Genomic DNA, 25,541 nt, shown 5'->3' with positions numbered 1-25,541 from the left:
CTGTGGAGTGTACGGCTTAAAGTGGTCCTATGGGCAGATACTTCAATCTCCGCTGTGGAGCTTTTGCAGCTCCTTCAGGGTTATCTTTGGTCTCTTTGTTGCCTCTCTGATTAATGCCCTCCTTGCCTGGTCCGTGACTTTTGGTGGGCGCCCTTCTCTTGACAGGTTTGTTGTGGTGCCATATTCTTTACATTTTTTATAATTGATTTAATGGTGCTCCGTAGGATGTTCAAAGTCTCTGATATTATTTTATAACCCAACCCTGATCTGTACTTCTCCACACCTTTGTCCCTGACCAGTTTGGAGACTGCCTTGGTCTTCATGGTGCCGCTTGCTTGGTGGTGCCCCTTGCTTAGTGGTGTTGCAGACTCTGGGGGCCTTTAAGGACAGGTGTATATATACTGTGATCATGTGACAGATCATGTGACACTTAGATTGCACACAGGTGTGCACTATTTAACTAATTATGAAGGTAATTGGTTGCACCAGATCTTATTTAGGGGCTTCATAGCAAAGGGGGTGAATACATATATGCACACACCACTTTTTCGTTTTTCGTTTTTTATAATTTCACTTCACAAATTTGGACTATTTTGTGTTTGTCCATTACATGAAATCCAAACAAAAATCTATTTAAATGACAGGTTGTAATGAAACAAAATAGGAAAAACACCAAGGGGATGAACACTTTTGTAAGGCACTGTAGTCGTTGAAAGATTGGTGTATGGTTGGTGTAAGGTTGGTGTATGGTTGGTGTAAGGTTGGTGTAAGGTTGGTGTATGGTTGGTGTATGGTTGGTATAAGGTTGGTGTAAGGTTGTTATTGGTGTTCCTCAGGGCTCAATCTCTCAGCATCAGTGAATACACAGTACGGTCACAGAGGGAGAAACAGCTGGCTGTATACTGTACGGAGGAAGACCTACGACAGGATTTACCGGTGATGCCGTTGTCTTACAACAGGTGGCGTCATACACAAGTCCGTCAACCCAAGTGCAGTAGATGTCTTTCCCTTTGTTCTGAATCCAGGTCATTGAACGCCACGTTAGGGTCTTTACAACTTCCCAGATCTCCAGAGACAGGCTTTGTTAAGTTGGACCGTTCCCCTTGCTTCCTGTCCATCAAAACAGGTTCAAATATCCCCATGATTGAAATCAAATGGCTAACAGTAGAAAAAAAATATATTAAAAAAAATAAACAAAGACTACAGATGAAATCCCAAGTGTCTGGCACAGTGCACGGTGTGGTAACTAATGAATAAATACACAAAACATAAATACTTTACATACGTGTACCTGAGCTCAGACCTATAGCACCTCTCTGACATCAGAGCACCAACAGGGGGGCTGACTCGCTGACACGCCACCCGCCCAACGCTCCGTCCCCGTTATTCAAAAACTCAGAGACACCACATCATTAAGGTTTTCAGAGTTTCATAGTGCAAGTGAAATGTCTTTGTCGTCTCGCGGAAAGAACGTCCTTTAATTCCCCTTCAAGTTTAGTCCAGCTGCTCTCAGCTGCTGAACTTGGCGTGGACGATCATACGAGGCTTAGGTAGTGTTGGGGGTTGCTTAGGAACAGATCTAGGGGGGGAGGGAGGGAAAAGGAGATAGATGTTAAAAGTGCATGTTAAGTGTCATGTCCAGAAATTCACAAGTGAATGGTTAGAAAACTTATTCTTGGCATGACTGGATAAATTGATTCATCTCAGAACGCTGAACAAAATCCTCCTTGGCCAAAATCTTCCTTGGCCAGCCAGTAACAGTCTGTCAAGCGAGACTATAAGTTGATTGATCTAATGCTGAGTGTTGTCCAAAGTATCTGGGACGCACCTGTTGTGGTGTGGAACAGGTCTCAGCGGCCTGGGGACACCGGGGACAGGTACAGGGATGGGGACGCCAACAGCAATGGGACTACGAATCAGATGACCACTCCTTCCGGGGGAGTTAGGGTTAGGGTTAGCAGGCAAAGGCTTCTGGGAATTCCTGCCCAGGGGGTAGGCAGGTAAAGGCTTCTGGGTATTCCTGCCCAGGGGGTCGGCAGGTAGAGGCTTCTGGGTATTCCTGCCCAGGGGATCGGCAGGTAGGGGTTTCTGGGGTGGACTTGGCATCTCCAAATCCTATTAAAGACAGACACACCGACAATCAATCAAAACAATCAATGAATGAAGGAATCAGTCTATCAATCAAATCAAACCAACTCTTTATTGTCCCAATTTGGAACATGTGTAAAGCAGTATTAAGTCCAAAATGAGCCATGCTGATTCATTCAAAGCTTAGTCTGAACTGAAAACGGATGGAATCAGTCGACTCAGATGATAACGTTGACCCACACACACCACCAGGGGGCGATCAAAGCCACCTAATTGTACCCCGGGTCTCATCTGAGCTCTGTCTGCCTGTATTACCCATCGACACCATCCCTTGGTCACCATGGCAGCCCTCCCTCCCACCCTCCCCAGACAGACAGTATATATATATGTGTCCAAAATGGCACCCTATTCCCTGTAGGGCCCTGGTCAAAAGTAGTGCACTACTACCCTATAGGTCCTGGTCAAAAGTAGTGCACTACTACCCTATAGGTCCTAATCTAAAGTAGTGCACTACTACCCTATAGGTCCTGGTCAAAAGTAGTGCACTATAAAGGGAATAGGGCCATTGAAGAATCAGGCAGCATGTGATGAAGATCCGTCATGTGTTAGTAATCTACTGTAGAAGGATGACATCATGATTAACTGTCTGGCTGTTACCTAGCGTACAGATGTTCCACATTCACACACACAGACAGGCAGACGGACAGAAATAAAGAACACGCACAAACACACACACACACACACACACACACACACACACACACACACACACACACACACATCGTTTCTCTAAGAAGGAAAGAGTGTTTAGATACTCCATACAGTATCATACAGTACCATACAGTATCATACAGTACCATATAGTATCATACAGTATCATACAGTACCATACTGTACCATACAGTATCACACAGTATCATATAGTAACAAACAGTATCACACAGTATCATACAGTATCATATAGTAACAAACAGTACCATACAGTAGCACACAGTAGCATACAGTATCATACAGAATCATACAGACCATAAAGTATCATACAGTATCATACAGTATCATACACTACTATACAATACAGTACCATAGCATACAGTATCATACAGTACCATACAGTACCATACAGTACCATAAAGTATCATACAGTATCATACCATACAGTACCATACATTATCATACAGTACCATACAGTATCATACAGTATCATACAGTACAGTACCATACAGTACCATACAGTATCATACAGTATCATACAGTACCATACAGTATCATACCATACAGTACCATACAGTATCATACCATACAGTACCATACAGTATCATACCATACAGTATCATACAGTACAGTACCATACAGTACCATACAGTATCATACCATACAGTATCATACAGTACAGTACCATACAGTACCATAAAGTATCATACAGTAACATAACATACAGTACCATACATTATCATACAGTACCATACAGTACCATACATTATCATACAGTACAATACAGTACCATACAGTATCATACAGTATCATACAGTACCATACAGTACAGTACCATACAGTATCATACCATACAGTACCATACAGTATCATACCATACAGTACCATACAGTACCATACAGTCTCATACAGTACCATGCAGTACCATACCATACAGTATCATACAGTACAGTACCACACAGTATCATACCATAGAGTACCATACAGTATCATACCATACAGTATCATACAGTAGAGTACCATACAGTATCATACAGTACCATACCATACAGTACTATACAGTATCATACCATACAGTATCATACAGTAGAGTACCATACAGTATCATACAGTACAGTATCATACAGTATCAGACCATACAGTATCATACAATACAGTACCATACAGTACAATATAGTATCATACCATACAGTACCATACAGTACCATACAGTATCATACCACACAGTACCATACAGTAGAGTACCATACAGTACCATACAGTATCATACAGTACCATACCATACAGCACTATACAGTACAGTACCATAGAGTACCATACAGTATCACACAGTACCATACAATAACATACAGTACCATACAGTATCATACGATACAGTATCATACAGTAGAGTACCATACAGTATCATACAGTATCACAAAGTACAGTACCATAGAGTATCATACAGTATCACACAGTACCATACAATAACATAGAGTACCATACAGTATCATACCATACAGTATCATACAGTAGAGTACCATACAGTATCATACAGTATCATACCATACAGTATCATACAGTATCATACCATACAGTATCATACAGTACAGTACCATAGAGTATCATACAGTATCACACAGTACCATACAATAACATACAGTACCATACAGTATCATACCATACAGTATCATACAGTAGAGTACCATACAGTATCATACAGTACCATACCATACAGTACTATACAGTATCATACCATACAGTATCATACAGTAGAGTACCATACAGTATCATACCATACAGTATCATACAGTATCAGACCATACAGTATCATACCATACAGTACCATACAGTACAATATAGTATCATACAGTACCATAAAGTATCATACAGTATCATACAGTACCATACAGTACCATACATTACCATACAGTATCATACAGTACCATACAGTACAGTACCATACAGTATCATACAGTATCATACAGTATCATACAGTACCATACAGTATCATACCATACAGTACCATACAGTATCATACCATACAGTATCATACAGTACCATAACATACAGTACTATACAGTATCATACCATACAGTATCATACAGTAGAGTACCATACAGTATCATACCATACAGTATCATACAGTATCAGACCATACAGTATCATACCATACAGTACCATACAGTACAATATAGTATCATACAGTACCATACAGTACCATAAAGTATCATACAGTACAGTACCATACAGTACCACACAATAACATACAGTACCATACAGTACCATACAATAACATACAGTACCATACAGTATCATACCATACAGTATCATACAGTACCATACAGTATCATACAGTATCATACCATACAGTACCATACAGTATCATACCATACATTACCATACAGTACCATACAGTATCATACCATACAGTACCATACAGTATCATACCATACAGTACCATACAGTATCATACCATACAGTACCATACTGTACCATACAGTACAATATAGTATCATACAGTACCATACTGTACCATACAGTACCATAGTGTATCATACAGTACCATACAGTACCATACAGTACCATACTGTACCATACATTACCATAGTGTATCATACAGTACAGTTCCATAAGGTATCATACCATACAGTATCATACCATACAGTATCATGCCATACAGTACCATACAGTATCATATAGTATCATACAGTACATTACCAAACATTATCATACAGTACCATACTGTACCATACATTACCATACTGTACCATACATTACCATACAGTATCATACCATACAGTATCATGCCATACAGTACCATACAGTATCATGCAGTATCATACAGTATCATACCATACAGTACCATACAATACCATACAGTATCATACCATACAGTACCATACAATACCATACAATATCATACAGTACAATACAGTATCGTACAGTACCATACAATACCATACAATATCATACAGTACCATACAGTATCATACAGTATTATACAGTACAGTACCATACAATACCATACAGTACCATACAGTACCATACAGTATCATACCATACAGTACCATACAATACCATACAATATCATACAGTACCATACAATACCATACAATATCATACAGTACCATACAATATCATACAGTACCATAACATACAGTACCTTACAGTATCATACCATACAGTATCATACAGTACCATACAGTGTCATACCATACATTATCATAGCATACAGTATCATACCATACAGTACCATACAGTACCATACAGTATAATACAGTACCATACAGTACCATAACATACATTACCATAACATACAGTACCATAACATACAGTATCATACCATACAGTACCATACCATACAGTACCATACAGTACCATATAGTATCATACAGTATCATACAGTACCATACAGTACCCAACAGTACCATACAGTATCATACAGTACCATACAGTACCATACAGTATCATACATGACCACACAGTACCATACAGTACCATACAGTACCATACAGTACCATACCATACAGTACCATACAGTACCATATAGTATCATACAGTATCATACAGTACCATACAGTACCCAACAGTACCATACAGTATCATACAGTACCATACAGTACCATACAGTATCATACATGACCACACAGTACCATACAGTACCATACAGTACCATACAGTATCATACAGTACCATACAGTACCATACAGTATCATACATGACCACACAGTACCATACAGTACCATACAGTACCATACAGTATCATACAGTACCATACAGTACCATACAGTACCATACAGTATCATACAGTACCATACAGTACCATACAGTATCATACAGTACCATACAGTACCATACAGTATCATACATGACCACACAGTACCATACAGTACCATACAGTACCATACAGTACCATACCATACAGTACCATACAGTACCATACAGTACCATACAGTACCATACAGTATCGTACAGTACCATACAGTACCATACAGTATCATACAGTACCATACAGTACCATACAGTACCATACAGTATCATACAGTACCATACCATACAGTACCATACAGTACCATACAGTACCATACAGTATCATACATGACCATACAGTACCATACAGTACCATACAGTACCATACAGTACCGTACAGTACCATACAGTACCATACAGTATCGTACAGTACCATACAGTACCATACAGTACCATACAGTATCGTACAGTACCATACAGTACCATACAGTACCATACAGTACCATACAGTATCATACAGTACCATACAGTACCATACAGTACAATACAGTACCATACAGTATCATACAGTACCATACAGTACCATACCATACAGTACCATACAGTATCATACCATACAGTACCATACAGTACCATACAGTACCATACAGTACCATACCATACAGTACCATACAGTATCATACCATACAGTACCATACAGTACCATACAGTATCATACCATACAGTACCATACAGTACCATACAGTATCATACCATACAGTACCATACAGTATCATACAGTATCATACAGTACCATACAGTACCATACAGTATCATACCATACAGTACCATACAGTATCATACAGTATCATACAGTACCATACAGTACCATACAGTATCATACCATACAGTACCATACAGTACCATACAGTATCATACCATACAGTACCATACAGTACCATACAGTATCATACCATACAGTATCATACAGTATCATACAGTACCATACAGTACCATACAGTATTATACAGTATCATACAGTACCATACAGTATCATACCATACAGTACCATACAGTATCATACAGTATCATACAGTACCATACAGTACCATACAGTATCATACCATACAGTACCATACAGTACCATACAGTATCATACCATACAGTACCATACAGTACCATACAGTATCATACCATACAGTATCATACAGTATCATACAGTACCATACAGTACCATACAGTATCATACAGTACCATACAGTACCATACAGTACCATACCATACAGTATCATACAGTACCATACAGTACCATACAGTATTATACAGTATCATACAGTACCATACAGTACCATACAGTACCATACAGTATCATACAGTACCATACAGTACCATACAGTACCATACCATACAGTACCATACAGTACCATACAGTACCATACAGTATCATACAGTACCATACAGTATCATACAGTACCATACAGTACCATACAGTACCATACCATACAGTATCATACAGTACCATACAGTACCATACAGTATTATACAGTACCATACAGTACCATACAGTACCATACAGTATCATACAGTACCATACAGTACCATACAGTACCATACAGTATCATACAGTACCATACAGTACCATACAGTACCATACCATACAGTATCATACAGTACCATACAGTATCATACCATACAGTACCATACAGTACCATACAGTATCATACCATACAGTACCATACAGTATCATACAGTATCATACAGTACCATACAGTACCATACAGTATCATACCATACAGTACCATACAGTATCATACAGTACCATACAGTACCATACAGTACCATACAGTATCATACAGTACCATACAGTACCATACAGTACCATACAGTATCATACAGTACCATACAGTACCATACAGTACCATACAGTATCATACAGTACCATACAGTACCATACAGTACCATACCATACAGTATCATACAGTACCATACAGTATCATACCATACAGTACCATACAGTACCATACAGTATCATACCATACAGTACCATACAGTATCATACAGTATCATACAGTACCATACAGTACCATACAGTATCATACCATACAGTACCATACAGTACCATACAGTACCATACAGTTCCATACAGTACCATACAGTACCATACAGTACCATACAGTTCCATACAGTACCATACAGTACCATACAGTTCCATACAGTACCATACAGTACCATACAGTTCCATACAGTACCATACAGTACCATACAGTTCCATACAGTACCATACAGTACCATACAGTACCATACAGTTCCATACAGTATCATACAGTACCATACAGTACCATACAGTTCCATACAGTACCATACAGTACCATACAGTACCATACAGTATCATACCATACAGTACCATACAGTACCATACAGTACCATACAGTATCATACCATACAGTATCATAAAGTACCATACAGTACCATACAGTACCATACAGTACCATACAGTACCATACCATACAGTACCATACAGTTCCATACAGTACCATACAGTTCCATACAGTACCATACAGTACCATACAGTACCATACAGTATCATACAGTACCATACAGTACCATACAGTATCATACAGTATCATACAGTATCATACAGTACCATACAGTATCATACAGTACCATACAGTACCATACAGTACCATACAGTATCATACAGTATCATACAGTACCATACAGTACCATACAGTATCATACAGTACCATACAGTATCATACAGTATCATACAGTACCATACAGTACCATACAGTATCATACAGTATCATACAGTACCATACAGTATCATACAGTATCATACAGTACCATACAGTACCATACAGTATCATACAGTACCATACAGTACCATACAGTATCATACAGTATCATACAGTATCATACAGTACCATACAGTATCATACAGTACCATACAGTATCATACAGTACCATACAGTACCATACAGTATCATACAGTATCATACAGTATCATACAGTACCATACAGTATCATACAGTATCATACAGTACCATACAGTACCATACAGTATCATACCATACAGTACCATACAGTATCATACAGTACCATACAGTACCATACAGTACCATACAGTACCATACCATACAGTACCATACAGTATCATACAGTACCATACAGTACCATACAGTACCATACAGTATCATACCATACAGTACCATACAGTATCATACCATACAGTACCATACAGTATCATACAGTACCATACAGTACCATACAGTACCATACAGTATCATACCATACAGTACCATACAGTATCATACAGTACCATACAGTACCATACAGTACCATACAGTATCATACAGTACCATACAGTACCATACAGTACCATACAGTATCATACCATACAGTACCATACAGTACCATACAGTATCATACAGTACCATACAGTACCATACAGTATCATACCATACAGTATCATACAGTACCATACAGTACCATACAGTACCATACCATACAGTACCATACAGTACCATACAGTATCATACAGTACCATACAGTACCATACAGTACCATACATTACCATACAGTATCATACCATACAGTATCATACAGTACCATACAGTATCATACAGTATCATACAGTACCATACAGTACCATACCATACAGTACCATACAGTACCATACCATACAGTATCATACAGTACCATACAGTATCATACAGTACCATACAGTACCATACCATACAGTATCATACAGTACCATACAGTATCATACAGTATCATACAGTACCATACAGTACCATACCATACAGTACCATACAGTACCATACCATACAGTATCATACAGTATCATACAGTATCATACAGTACCATACAGTACCATACCATACAGTACCATACAGTATCATACCATACAGTATCATACAGTACCATACAGTATCATACAGTATCATACAGTACCATACAGTACCATACCATACAGTATCATACAGTACCATACCGTACCATACAGTACCATACAGTACCATACCATACAGTACCATACCATACAGTATCATACAGTACCATACAGTATCATACAGTACCATACAGTACCATACCATACAGTATCATACAGTATCATACAGTACCATACAGTACCATACCATACAGTACCATACAGTACCATACCATACAGTATCATACAGTATCATACAGTACCATACAGTACCATACAGTACCATACAGTACCATACAGTACCATACCATACAGTATCATACAGTACCATACTGTACCATACAGTACCATACAGTACCATACAGTATCATACAGTACCATACAGTACCATACAGTATCATACAGTATCATACAGTATCATACAGTACCATACAGTACCATACAGTACCATACAGTATCATGCAGTACCATACAGTACCATACAGTACCATACAGTATCATACCATACAGTATCATACAGTACCATACAGTACCATACAGTACCATACAGTACCATACTGTACCATACAGTACCATACAGTATCATACAGTACCATACAGTACCATACAGTACCATACAGTATCATACAGTACCATACAGTACCATACAGTATCATACCATACAGTATCATACAGTACCATACAGTACCATACAGTACCATACCATACAGTACCATACAGTACCATACAGTATCATACAGTACCATACAGTACCATACAGTACCATACATTACCATACAGTATCATACCATACAGTATCATACAGTACCATACAGTATCATACAGTATCATACAGTACCATACAGTACCATACCATACAGTACCATACAGTACCATACCATACAGTATCATACAGTACCATACAGTATCATACAGTACCATACAGTACCATACCATACAGTATCATACAGTACCATACAGTATCATACAGTATCATACAGTACCATACAGTACCATACCATACAGTACCATACAGTACCATACCATACAGTATCATACAGTATCATACAGTATCATACAGTACCATACAGTACCATACCATACAGTACCATACAGTATCATACCATACAGTATCATACAGTACCATACAGTATCATACAGTATCATACAGTACCATACAGTACCATACCATACAGTATCATACAGTACCATACCGTACCATACAGTACCATACAGTACCATACCATACAGTACCATACCATACAGTATCATACAGTACCATACAGTATCATACAGTACCATACAGTACCATACCATACAGTATCATACAGTATCATACAGTACCATACAGTACCATACCATACAGTACCATACAGTACCATACCATACAGTATCATACAGTATCATACAGTACCATACAGTACCATACAGTACCATACAGTACCATACCATACAGTATCATACAGTACCATACTGTACCATACAGTACCATACAGTACCATACAGTATCATACAGTACCATACAGTACCATACAGTATCATACAGTATCATACAGTATCATACAGTACCATACAGTACCATACAGTACCATACAGTATCATACAGTACCATACAGTACCATACAGTACCATACAGTATCATACCATACAGTATCATACAGTACCATACTGTACCATACAGTACCATACAGTACCATACAGTACCATACTGTACCATACAGTACCATACAGTACCATACAGTATCATACAGTACCATACAGTACCATACAGTACCATACAGTATCATACAGTATCATACAGTACAGTACCATACAGTACCATACAGTATCATACAGTACCATACAGTACCATACAGTATCATACAGTATCATACAGTACCATACAGTACCATACAGTATCATACCATACAGTACCATACAGTACCATACAGTACCATACAGTATCATACAGTACCATACAGTACCATACAGTATCATACAGTACCATACAGTACCATACAGTACCATACCATACAGTATCATACAGTACCATACAGTATCATACCATACAGTACCATACAGTACCATACAGTATCATACCATACAGTACCATACAGTATCATACAGTATCATACAGTACCATACAGTACCATACAGTATCATACCATACAGTACCATACAGTACCATACAGTACCATACAGTTCCATACAGTACCATACAGTACCATACAGTACCATACAGTTCCATACAGTACCATACAGTACCATACAGTTCCATACAGTACCATACAGTACCATACAGTTCCATACAGTACCATACAGTACCATACAGTTCCATACAGTACCATACAGTACCATACAGTACCATACAGTTCCATACAGTATCATACAGTACCATACAGTACCATACAGTTCCATACAGTACCATACAGTACCATACAGTACCATACAGTATCATACCATACAGTACCATACAGTACCATACAGTACCATACAGTATCATACCATACAGTATCATAAAGTACCATACAGTACCATACAGTACCATACAGTACCATACAGTACCATACAGTATCATACCATACAGTACCATACAGTTCCATACAGTACCATACAGTTCCATACAGTACCATACAGTACCATACAGTACCATACAGTATCATACAGTACCATACAGTACCATACAGTATCATACAGTATCATACAGTACCATACAGTATCATACAGTACCATACAGTACCATACAGTACCATACAGTATCATACAGTATCATACAGTACCATACAGTACCATACAGTATCATACAGTACCATACAGTATCATACAGTATCATACAGTACCATACAGTACCATACAGTACCATACAGTATCATACAGTATCATACAGTATCATACAGTACCATACAGTACCATACAGTATCATACAGTACCATACAGTACCATACAGTATCATACAGTATCATACAGTATCATACAGTACCATACAGTATCATACAGTACCATACAGTATCATACAGTACCATACAGTACCATACAGTATCATACAGTATCATACAGTACCATACAGTATCATACAGTATCATACAGTACCATACAGTACCATACAGTATCATACCATACAGTATCATACAGTACCATACAGTACCATACAGTACCATACAGTACCATACCATACAGTACCATACAGTATCATACAGTACCATACAGTACCATACAGTACCATACAGTATCATACCATACAGTACCATACAGTATCATACCATACAGTACCATACAGTATCATACAGTACCATACAGTACCATACAGTACCATACAGTATCATACCATACAGTACCATACAGTATCATACAGTACCATACAGTACCATACAGTACCATACAGTATCATACAGTACCATACAGTACCATACAGTACCATACAGTATCATACCATACAGTACCATACAGTACCATACAGTATCATACAGTACCATACAGTACCATACAGTATCATACCATACAGTACCATACAGTACCATACAGTACCATACAGTACCATACAGTATCATACCATACAGTACCATACAGTACCATACAGTATCATACAGTACCATACAGTACCATACAGTACCATACATTACCATACAGTATCATACCATACAGTATCATACAGTACCATACAGTATCATACAGTATCATACAGTACCATACAGTACCATACCATACAGTACCATACAGTACCATACCATACAGTATCATACAGTACCATACAGTATCATACAGTACCATACAGTACCATACCATACAGTATCATACAGTACCATACAGTATCATACAGTATCATACAGTACCATACAGTACCATACCATACAGTACCATACAGTACCATACCATACAGTATCATACAGTATCATACAGTACCATACAGTACCATACCATACAGTACCATACAGTATCATACCATACAGTATCATACAGTACCATACAGTATCATACAGTATCATACAGTACCATACAGTACCATACCATACAGTATCATACAGTACCATACCGTACCATACAGTACCATACAGTACCATACCATACAGTACCATACCATACAGTATCATACAGTACCATACAGTATCATACAGTACCATACAGTACCATACCATACAGTATCATACAGTATCATACAGTACCATACAGTACCATACCATACAGTACCATACAGTACCATACCATACAGTATCATACAGTATCATACAGTACCATACAGTATCATACAGTACCATACAGTACCATACAGTACCATACAGTACCATACAGTACCATACCATACAGTATCATACAGTACCATACTGTACCATACAGTACCATACAGTACCATACAGTACCATACAGTATCATACAGTACCATACAGTACCATACAGTACCATACAGTATCATACAGTATCATACAGTACAGTACCATACAGTACCATACAGTACCATACAGTATCATACAGTACCATACAGTACCATACAGTATCATACAGTATCATACAGTACCATAAAGTACCATACAGTATCATACAGTACCATACTGTACCATACAGTACCATACAGTACCATACAGTACCATACAGTATCATACAGTACCATACAGTACCATACAGTACCATACAGTATCATACAGTATCATACAGTACAGTACCATACAGTACCATACAGTATCATACAGTACCATACAGTACCATACAGTATCATACCATACAGTATCATACAGTACCATACTGTACCATACAGTACCATACAGTACCATACAGTACCATACTGTACCATACAGTACCATACAGTACCATACAGTATCATACAGTACCATACAGTACCATACAGTACCATACAGTATCATACAGTACAGTACCATACAGTACCATACAGTACCATACAGTACCATACAGTACAGTACCATACAGTATCATACCATACAGTATCATACAGTACCATACTGTACCATACAGTACCATACAGTACCATACAGTACCATACAGTACAGTACCATACAGTATCATACAGTACCATACAGTACAGTACCATACAGTATCATACAGTACCATACAGTACCATACAGTACAGTACCATACAGTATCATACAGTACCGTACCATACAGTACCATACAGTACCATACAGTACCATACAGTACAGTACCATACAGTACCATACAGTACCATACAGTACAGTACCATACAGTATCATACAGTACCATACAGTACCAGCAACTATAATTGTTCTTTGCTCAATCATGTCACATGACCTGGATTGGAACCTTAATTGAAAGCTTTTTCCTCAAACTGTCGCCTTCTCTTTTCATGTGAGATGGTTCAGCACCATCCCCAGACAATACTTCCATTTTAATCTAATTCTAATGTCTGTTTAAGGCTTAAAATACAGGATAGAATCTTGCTTTGTTACAAGATTGCGCAAAACACAGACCCCTTACTCTAATGCAGTGGTATTCAACTCTGACCCTACGAGGTCTGGACCCTGCTTGTTGTCTGTTCTACCTGGTCATTAATATCACCCACCTGGTGTCCCAGGTCTAAATCAGGCCCTGACCATTAATATCACCCCACCTGGTGTCCCAGGTCTAAATCAGGCCCTGATTAGAGGGGAATCACCCACCTGGTGTCCCAGGTCTAAATCAGTCCCTGATTAGAGGGGAATCACCCACCTGGTGTCCCTGGTCTAAATCAGGCCATGATCATTAACATCACCCATCTGGTGTCCCAGGTTCTTAATCAGGCCCTGAACATTAACATCACCCATCTGGTGTCCCAGGTCTAAATCTTGGCCCTGATCATTAATATCACCCCACCTGGTGTCCCAGGTCTAAATCAGGCCCTGATCATTAATATCACCCCACCTGGTGTCCCAGGTCTAAATCAGGCCCTGATCATTAATATCACCCACCTGGTGTCTCAGGTCTAAATCAGGCCCTGATCATTAATATCACCCCACCTGGTGTCCCAGGTCTAAATCAGGCCCTGATCATTAATATCACCCACCTGGTGTCTCAGGTCTAAATCAGGCCCTGATCATTAATATCACCCCATCTGGTGTCCCAGGTCTAAATCAGGCCCTGATCATTAATATCACCCCACCTGGTGTCCCAGGTCTAAATCAGGCCCTGATCATTAATATCACCCACCTGGTGTCTCAGGTCTAAATCAGTCCCTGATCAGAGGGGAACAATGGAGAAAAAAACCCCGCAGTGGAACTGTCTTGGCGGTCCATAGTTGAGTTGGAGGGCTATAGTGGATGTGTCGCCAGGCCAAGTTCAGTACAGCTGGGTTTGTCTCGACTCGGTTTCTGCTCAGTAATGGCAAAAGCCCTTGAGTGACGTTGGCTGGTTTACAGCGGGGCGGTCGCTCTGCCTCATCGGGAATATCACAAGTTTCACACGTTTTTGTTTTTGTTTTTGAGAGGTTTCTATACCCCTGAAAACTTTAGTGACGCTTTGAGGGCTTTCGTTACGCTGCCATCCGTCAAGTGATCGTAAAGTGGTTATGTTTCCCCTTCGGTTCCACTATTGCCAAGAGCTGTGGGACGAGGGGAAACTGGCACATTACAAAGGTTCTTTCTCTATGAGGCCTACTGAAGGTTCTGTGAAGGCTACTGAAGGTTCTGTGAAGGCTACTGAAGGTTCTGTGAAGGCTAACTGAAGGTTCTGTGAAGGCTACTGAAGGTTCTGTGAAGGCTACTGAAGGTTCTGTGAAGGCTACTGAAGGGTCTGTGAAGGTTACTGAAGGTTCTGTGAAGGCTACTGAAGATTCTGTGAAGGCCTCTGAAGGTTCTGTGAAGGCTACTGAAGATTCTGTGAAGGCTACTGAAGGTTCTGTGAAGGCTACTGAAGATTCTGTGAAGGCTACTGAAGGTTCTGTGAAGGTTACTGTTGAACAACTACTAATCTGAAAATATTTGCAGCCGGTATTGTCACGCACGGACGGACGATTTGAGTACGATCCAAAATACAGGCTACAGTGTCAAATGGGGAAGACAAATTGAATCCAGGCCAGAAGGAAAGTGCACGTCTGATGGAATCCAGACATAAACCTGCGACTGTGAATGCAGTGGTAACTGTACAGCGCTCTTACCATTCATCTTGTTCCTGAGTTAGACCCTAGTGGGCAAAATTGGCTCAAATGAGGCTTTTCACAATGAGGGTCTTTTTAACAGCAAAACGGGTTCAAATGAGGCTTTTCACAATAAGGGTCTTTTTAACAGCAAAACGGGCTCAAATGAGGCTTTTCACAATGAGGGTCTTTTTAACAGCAAAACGGGTTCAAATGAGGCTTTTCACAATAAGGGTCTTTTTAACAGCAAAACGGGCTCAAATGAGGCTTTTCACAATAAGGGTCTTTTTAACAGCAAAACGGCAGTTATCCACTAGGATGGACACAGACAGCGTCTTTACTGAATACCAGAAGACCCCCATAGACACCCCATAGCCCTGGCTAAGCTGCCCCCAGCTGAGAGGCTCTTCGTGGGAAGAGTCAGCAGCCTGGTCAGCCTCCCTGGAGCTCCTAGGTCTGGAGCTGGGACCAAACATCTGTTACTGCTACAGGATGGGGGTTGGATCGGACTGGCAGTTAGACCACGACTACAGGCCTTGCTTATTAATGCTCGAAACCATTGGATTTTCTGGAAAAGCAACAGTTGAAAGGGAAGGCCTGTCTAAGCCTGTCTCTTATGCAGTGAGATATGGTATAGTCCAGTGAGTTAGCCAGAACTGAACACACGTTCTGATTTGTTGCGGAAACCAAGTGTTCCAGTTTAGACCCGTGGACATTCTAGAACTGGAATTTCATCGCCGGAACTCGGAACGCCGGACACAACATTCTACTGCAGTAAAGTGGGCCGTTCTGACAGCTTTATCCAACATTAGTTTGATATGGCTCAACTCAATTTACCACGTCTATTTACGCCGAGCTCGTTCCAGACTATAAATCAATAAACGCCCTCTGCCTCCTCAACACACACTGTCATTAATCTCATCTTCTCTTAAATTTACAATCTGGGAATCTGTTCAAAAGTCATTTAATTCATGTTTTGCTGTATCTGCCCATAAAGAACAGAATCCCAGATCGCAGCTTTAATGATGCTTGATGATACTTCAATAGACAGGCCTCGGGTCTGCTATGACCTCCTAATGACCTTCTGTTCATTATGGCAGGAGTTAACGTCTCATTAATGCTTTAACACACTGCTAATGAGCCTGATGTGTCCTAATGATGAGACACACACACACGCACGCACGCACGCACGCACACGCGCACGCGCACACACACACACGCACGCACGCACGCACACACGCACGCACGCACACACTGTAATGCTGTGGTATTGTGGATTTTATATTATACACGTGTAGTCAAATCAATTTCTAGAGTAATGATGTAATGTGTTATTGATGATGTAGGCTGTGTTTAAACCCTGTTTGGACCACAGGTAGAGAAGAGTAGCTGTAGAGTAGCTGTTTATATATTCTTATTCCACACCTCCATGTCTAGTCTGATAGAAACCTCCTCTAGTCTGATAGAAACCTCCTCTAGTCCGATAGAAACCTCCATGTCCCTCTAGTCTGATAGAAACCTCCTCTAGTCTGATAGAAACCTCCATGTTCCTCTAGTCTGATAGAAACCTCCTCTAGTCTGATAGAAACCTCCTCTAGTCTGATAGAAACCTCCTCTAGTCTGATAGAAACCTCCATGTTCCTCTAGTCTGATAGAAACCTCCTCTAGTCTGATAGAAACCTCCATGTTCCTCTAGTCTGATAGAAACCTCCTCTAGTCTGATAGAAACCTCCTCTAGTCTGATAGAAACCTCCATGTTCCTCTAGTCTGATAGAAACCTCCTCTAGTCTGATTGAAACCTCCTCTAGTCTGATAGAAACCTCCTCTAGTCTGATAGAAACCTCCATGTCCCTCTAGTCTGATATAAACCTCCTCTAGTCTGATAGAAACCTCCATGTACCTCTAGTCTGATAGAAACCGCCTCTAGTCTGATAGAAACCTCCATGTCCCTCTAGTCTGATAGAAACCTCCTCTAGTCTGACAGAAACCTCCTCTAGTCTGATAGAAACCTCCATGTCCCTCTAGTCTGATATAAACCTCCTCTAGTCTGATAGAAACCTCCATGTCCCTCTAGTCTGATAGAAACCTCCTCTAGTCTGATAGAAACCTCCTCTAGTCTGATAGAAATCTCCTCTAGTCTGATAGAAACCTCCATGTCCCTCTAGTCTGATAGAAACCTCCTCTAGTCTGATAGAAACCTCCATGTCCCTCTAGTCTGATAGAAACCTCCTCTAGTCTGATAGAAACCTCCTCTAGTCTGATAGAAATTCTCCATGTACCTCTAGTCTGATAGAAACCTCCTCTAGTCTGATAGAAACATCCATGTCCCTCTAGTCTGATAGAAACCTCCTCTAGTCTGATAGAAACCTCCTCTAGTCTGATAGAAACCTCCATGTCCGTCTAGTCTGATAGAAACCTCCTCTAGTCCGATAGAAACCTCCTCTAGTCTGATAGAAACCTCCTCTAGTCTGATAGAAACCTCCTCTAGTCTGATAGAAACCTCCTCTAGTCCGATAGAAACCTCCATGTACCTCTAGTCTGATAGAAACCTCCATGTCCGTCTAGTCTAATAGAAACCTCCTCTAGTCCGATAGAAACCTCCTCTAGTCTGATAGAAACCTCCTCTAGTCTGATAGAAACCTCCTCTAGTCTGATAGAAACCTCCTCTAGTCTGATAGAAACCTCCTCTAATCTGATAGAAACCTCCTCTAGTCTGATAGAAACCTCCATGTCCCTCTAGTCTGATAGAAACCTCCTCTAGTCTGATAGAAACCTCCTCTAGTCTGATAGAAACCTCCTCTAGTCTGATAGAAACCTCCATGTCCCTCTAGTCTGATAGAAACCTCCTCTAGTCCGATAGAAACCTCCTCTAGTCTGATAGAAACCTCCTCTAGTCTGATAGAAACCTCCTCTAGTCTGATAGAAACCTCCTCTAGTCCGATAGAAACCTCCATGTACCTCTAGTCTGATAGAAACCTCCTCTAGTCTGATAGAAACCTCCTCTAATCTGATAGAAACCTCCTCTAGTCTGATAGAAACCTCCATGTCCCTCTAGTCTGATAGAAACCTCCTCTAGTCTGATAGAAACCTCCTCTAATCTGATAGAAACCTCCTCTAGTCTGATAGAAACCTCCTCTAGTCTGATAGAAACCTCCTCTAGTCTGATAGAAACCTCCTCTAGTCTGATAGAAACCTCCTCTAGTCTGATAGAAACCTCCTCTAGTCTGATTTTCCAGAAATAGTTTAACCAGCTCTGTTTCATAGCCACTCCCCTGTATACAACTCCCCTGCGTTGGCAGTACTACAACCCTGGTTAATCTGGCCTGTATACAACTCCCCTGCGCTCTGGCAAGACTACAACCCTGGTTAACCTGGCCTGTATACAACACCCCTGCGCTCTGGCAGGACTACAACCCTGGTTAACCTGGCCTGTTTACAACTCCCCTGCGCTCTGGCAGCACTACAACCCTTGTTAACCTGGCCTGAAAACAACTCCCGAGTGGTGCACGGCATCTCAGTCACTACAGACCCTGGTTCGTTTCCAGCCTGTATCACAACCGGACGTGATTACGAGTCCCATAGGGCGGTGTACAATTGGCCCAGCGTTGTCCGGGTTTGGCCGGGTTAGGCTGTCATTGTAAATAAGAATTTGTTCTTAACCGACTTTCCTAGTTAAATAAAGAACTGTCAACACACAACGTTTTTTAGGACACACAAGACCTGTGGAAGGAGAACAGGCCACCACACTGACTGTGGAGCAGTAGGGTCCTGTTCTTCAATAAGCCCTGTGAAAGGAGACCAGGCCATCACACTCCCTCACTTAGACCATCCTCCACTCCCTCACTTAGACCATCCTCCACTCCCTCACCTAGACCATCCTCCACTCCCTCACTTAGACCATCCTCCACTCCCTCACCTAGACCATCCTCCACTCCCTCACCTAGACCATCCTCCACTCCCTCACCTAGACCTTCCTCCACTCCCTCACTTAGACCATCCTCCACTCCCTCACCTAGACCTTCCTCCACTCCCTCACTTAGACCATCCTCCACTCCCTCACTTAGACCATCCTCCACTCCCTCACTTAGACCATCCTCCACTCCCTCACTTAGACCATCCTCCACTCCCTCACTTAGACCATCCTCCACTCCCTCACCTAGACCATCCTCCACTCCCTCACCTAGACCTTCCTCCACTCCCTCACTTAGACCATCCTCCACTCCCTCACCTAGACCTTCCTCCACTCCCTCACTTAGACCATCCTCCACTCCCTCACTTAGACCATCCTCCACTCCCTCACCTAGACCATCCTCCACTCCCTCACCTAGACCTTCCTCCACTCCCTCACCAAGACCTTCCTCCACTCCCTCACCAAGACCATCCTCCACTCCCTCACCTAGACCTTCCTCCACTCCCTCACCTAGACCATCCTCCACTCCCTCACCTAGACCTTCCTCCACTCCTTCACTTAGACCATCCTCTACTCCCTCACCTAGACCATCCTCCACTCCCTCACCTAGACCTTCCTCCACTCCCTCACCAAGACCTTCCTCCACTCCCTCACCAAGACCATCCTCCACTCCCTCACCTAGACCTTCCTCCACTCCCTCACCTAGACCATCCTCCACTCCCTCACTTAGACCATCCTCCACTCCCTCACCTAGACCATCCTCCACTCCCTCACCTAGACCATCCTCCACTCCCTCACCTAGACCATCCTCCACTCCCTCACCTAGACCTTCCTCCACTCCCTCACCTAGACCATCCTCCACTCCCTCACGAAGACCATCCTCCACTCACTCACCAAGACCATCCTCCACTCCCTCACCTAGACCATCCTCCACTCCCTCACCTAGACCATCCTCCACTCCCTCACCTAGACCATCCTCCACTCCCTCACCTAGACCATCCTCCACTCCCTCACCTAGACCATCCTCCACTCCCTCACCAAGACCATCCTCCACTCCCTCACCTAGACCATCCTCCACTCCCTCACCTAGACCATCCTCCACTCCCGCACGAAGACCATCCTCCACTCCCTCACCAAGACCATCCTCCACTCCCTCACCTAGACCATCCTCTTCTCCCTCACCAAGACCATCCTCCACTCCCTCACCTAGACCATCCTCCACTCCCTCACCTAGACCATCCTCTTCTCCCTCACCAAGACCATCCTCCACTCCCTCACCTAGACCATCCTCCACCCCATCACCTAGACCATCCTCCACTCCCTCACCAAGACCTTCCTCCAGTCACTTAGAGTTAGTTCTCTAGATTCCCTGGGTTAAGGGTTAGTTCCCTGGATTCCCTGGGTTAGGATTAGTTCCCTAGATTACCTGGGTTAGGATTAGTTCCATATATTACCTGGGTTAGGAGTAGTTCCCTGGATTCCCTGGGTCCTCATTCAGGTACAATATCAAAGACAGTCAGACCATCCTCGCTCAATGACCCCCCCCCCCTACACACACACACACACACAGCCTCACCAAGACCATCCTGCAGGAGTTATGTTGCTGTGGCACACTGCGAAACGATGCCCCTCTGGGCGGAGCCTGGGTGTGGCTGTGGGCATGTCCTTGGCCATGGGTGGGCAGGGCTCGGTGAGGAGGGGGAGTAGGTGGTCTGGGCTGTCCTGGTCCATGGGGAGGCAGGGCTCGGTGAGGAGGGGGAGTAGGTGGTCTGGGCTGTCCTGGTCCAGGGACGGCCGTAGTGGACAGGGACAGGGGGACGGGGTGACTGAGGTGAACAGGGGAGCACTGGGGTAGTCGTCGCTGGCTGTGGGAGGGGTAGGGCTGTCCAGGGGGGTGTTGGTTTTGGGCAGGAGGCTGTGGAGAGACGGGATACAGAATCACAGACACATCAATCAGAAACGGGGTCATATTCATTAGTACCCACTGCATCAAAATGTGTTTCAATGGAAATTGAAAATGAGCGTTTCTTATTGGGCAAGTTCAGGTATTCCCTCCCTGTTTCAGTGTGTTTTCTTCCGTTTGGTGCCTAATGAACATATCCCAGAACAGAAACAGACCAGAGCAGAACCTCCTGGAAGTCTGTTTCATATCATCAGCTGTCATGTCAAATCTCCATCCTTCTACCGCCCCTCTCCTTCACCTCCTCTAATCTCCTCCCCCTCTCCTTCACCTCCTCCACTCCTCCCCCTCTCCTTCACCTCGTTTCCACTCCTCCCCCTCTGCTTCATCTCCTCTCCACTCCTCCCCGTCTCCTTAATCTCCTCTTCACTCCTCCCCTCTCCTTAATCTCCTCTAAACTCCTCCTCCTCTCCATCTCGTCTACACTCCTCCCCCTCTCCTTAATCTCCTCTCCACTCCTCCCCCTCTCCTTAATCTCCTCTCCACTCCTCCGCCTCTCCTTAATCTCCTCTCCACTCCTCCCCTCTCCTTAATCTCCTCTACACTCCTCACCCTCTCCTTCATCTCCTCTCCACTCCTCCCCCTCTCCTTCACCTCGTCAACATTCCTCCTCTCCATCTCCTCTCCACTCCTCCTCCTCTCCTTCATCTCATCTCCACTCCTCCTCCTCTCCTTCATCTCGTCTCCACTCCTCCCCCTCTCCTTCACCACCTCCACTCCCCTCTCCACTCCTCCCCCTCTCCTTCATCTCCTCTCCACTCCTCCCCCTCTCCTTCATCTCCTCTCCTCTCCACTCCTCCCCCTCTCCTTCATCTCCTCCCCCTCCTCCCCCTCTCATTTTCTCTCCTCTCCTCCCTCTCTTCTCCATTCCTATCCTATCCTCACACTGTTATAAATCACAACATTTCCTCTAGTCCATTAAGCATTCCCTGGGTTAGAGTTAGAGTTAGTTCCCCGGATTCCCTGGGTTAGGATTAGTTCCCTGGATTCCCTGGGTTAGGATTAGTTCCCTGGATTCCCTGGGTTAGGATTAGTTCCCTGGATTCCCTGGGTTAGGGTTAGTTCCCTGGATTCCCTGGGTTAGGATTAGTTCCATGGATTCCCTGGGTTAGGATTAGTTCCCTGGATTCCCTGGGTTAGGGTTAGTTCCCTGGATTCCCTGGGTTAGGATTAGTTCCATGGATTCCCTGGGTTAGGATTAGTTCCCTGGATTCCCTGGGTTAGGATTAGTTCCCTGGATTCCCTGGGTTAGGGTTAGTTCCCTGGATTCCCTGGGTTAGGATTAGTTCCCTGGATTCCCTGGGTTAGAATTAGTTCCCTGGATTCCCTGGGTTAGGATTAGTTCCCTGGATTCCCTGGGTTAGGATTAGTTCCCCGGATTCCCTGGGTCCTCATTCAGGAACAATATCAAAGAGAGAGAGAGAGAGACAGGGGACGTCTGAACTAGTCTAGGTGGACAGAGCCACAGACCACACAGCTGTGTGGGGGGGGGGGACTAAAAATGTATTCCACTCAGTCACAAACACCCCTCTCCCTTATAACCCTGAACAGCTCCTGACCTCACCTGAACCCTGCTTACATCAAACAGACCTCTCTCCTCTTACCTCCAAAATGGCACCCTATTCCCTAAACTACAGGACTGGTCATTAAAACCAGACACTACAGCACCAGACACTACAGGACCAGACACTACAGGACCAGACACTACAGGACCAGACACTACAGGACCAGACACTACAGGAATGGTCACTAAAACCAGACACTACAGAACCGGACACTACAGGACCAGACACTACAGGACCAGACACTACAGGACCAGACACTACAGGACCAGACACTACAGGACCAGACACTACAAGACCAGACACTACAAGACCAGACACTACAGGACTGGTCACTAAAACCAGACACTACAGGACCAGACACTACAGGACCAGACACTACAGGACCAGACACTACAAGACCAGACACTACAGGACTGGTCACTAAAACCAGACACTACAGGACCAGACACTACAAGACCAGACACTACAGGACCGGACACTACAGGACCAGACACTACAGGACCAGACACTACAAGACCAGACACTACAGGACTGGTCACTAAAACCAGACACTACAGGACCAGACACTACAAGACCAGACACTACAGGACTGGTTTTAGTGTCACCTGAATATAACACTCTGTTGTTGTTAA

General features: G+C 42.4%; 1 protein-coding gene across 1 annotated transcript in view; it reads right to left on the bottom strand.

Annotated features, from left to right (window-relative positions):
- Positions 1–1,344: 1,344 nt before the first annotated feature.
- Positions 1,345–25,541, bottom strand: part of LOC110517068 (disintegrin and metalloproteinase domain-containing protein 12) — a 221,485-nt gene continuing 197,288 nt past the window's right edge. The window contains exons 21-23 of the mRNA XM_036988835.1: positions 22,961–23,299; positions 1,829–2,115; positions 1,345–1,579 (exon numbers count right to left, since the gene is read on the bottom strand). Coding sequence (XP_036844730.1) covers positions 1,510–1,579; positions 1,829–2,115; positions 22,961–23,299 — 696 coding nt within the window. The 3' untranslated portion in view covers positions 1,345–1,509. The remainder of the gene's footprint in view (positions 1,580–1,828; positions 2,116–22,960; positions 23,300–25,541) is intronic.

Source organism: Oncorhynchus mykiss, chromosome 1, assembly GCF_013265735.2.
Source record: "Oncorhynchus mykiss isolate Arlee chromosome 1, USDA_OmykA_1.1, whole genome shotgun sequence".
NCBI lineage: Eukaryota > Metazoa > Chordata > Actinopteri > Salmoniformes > Salmonidae > Oncorhynchus > Oncorhynchus mykiss.
The sequence above is the reverse complement of the archived record's forward strand: the minus strand, read 5'-3'. Positions and strand labels throughout refer to the sequence as shown.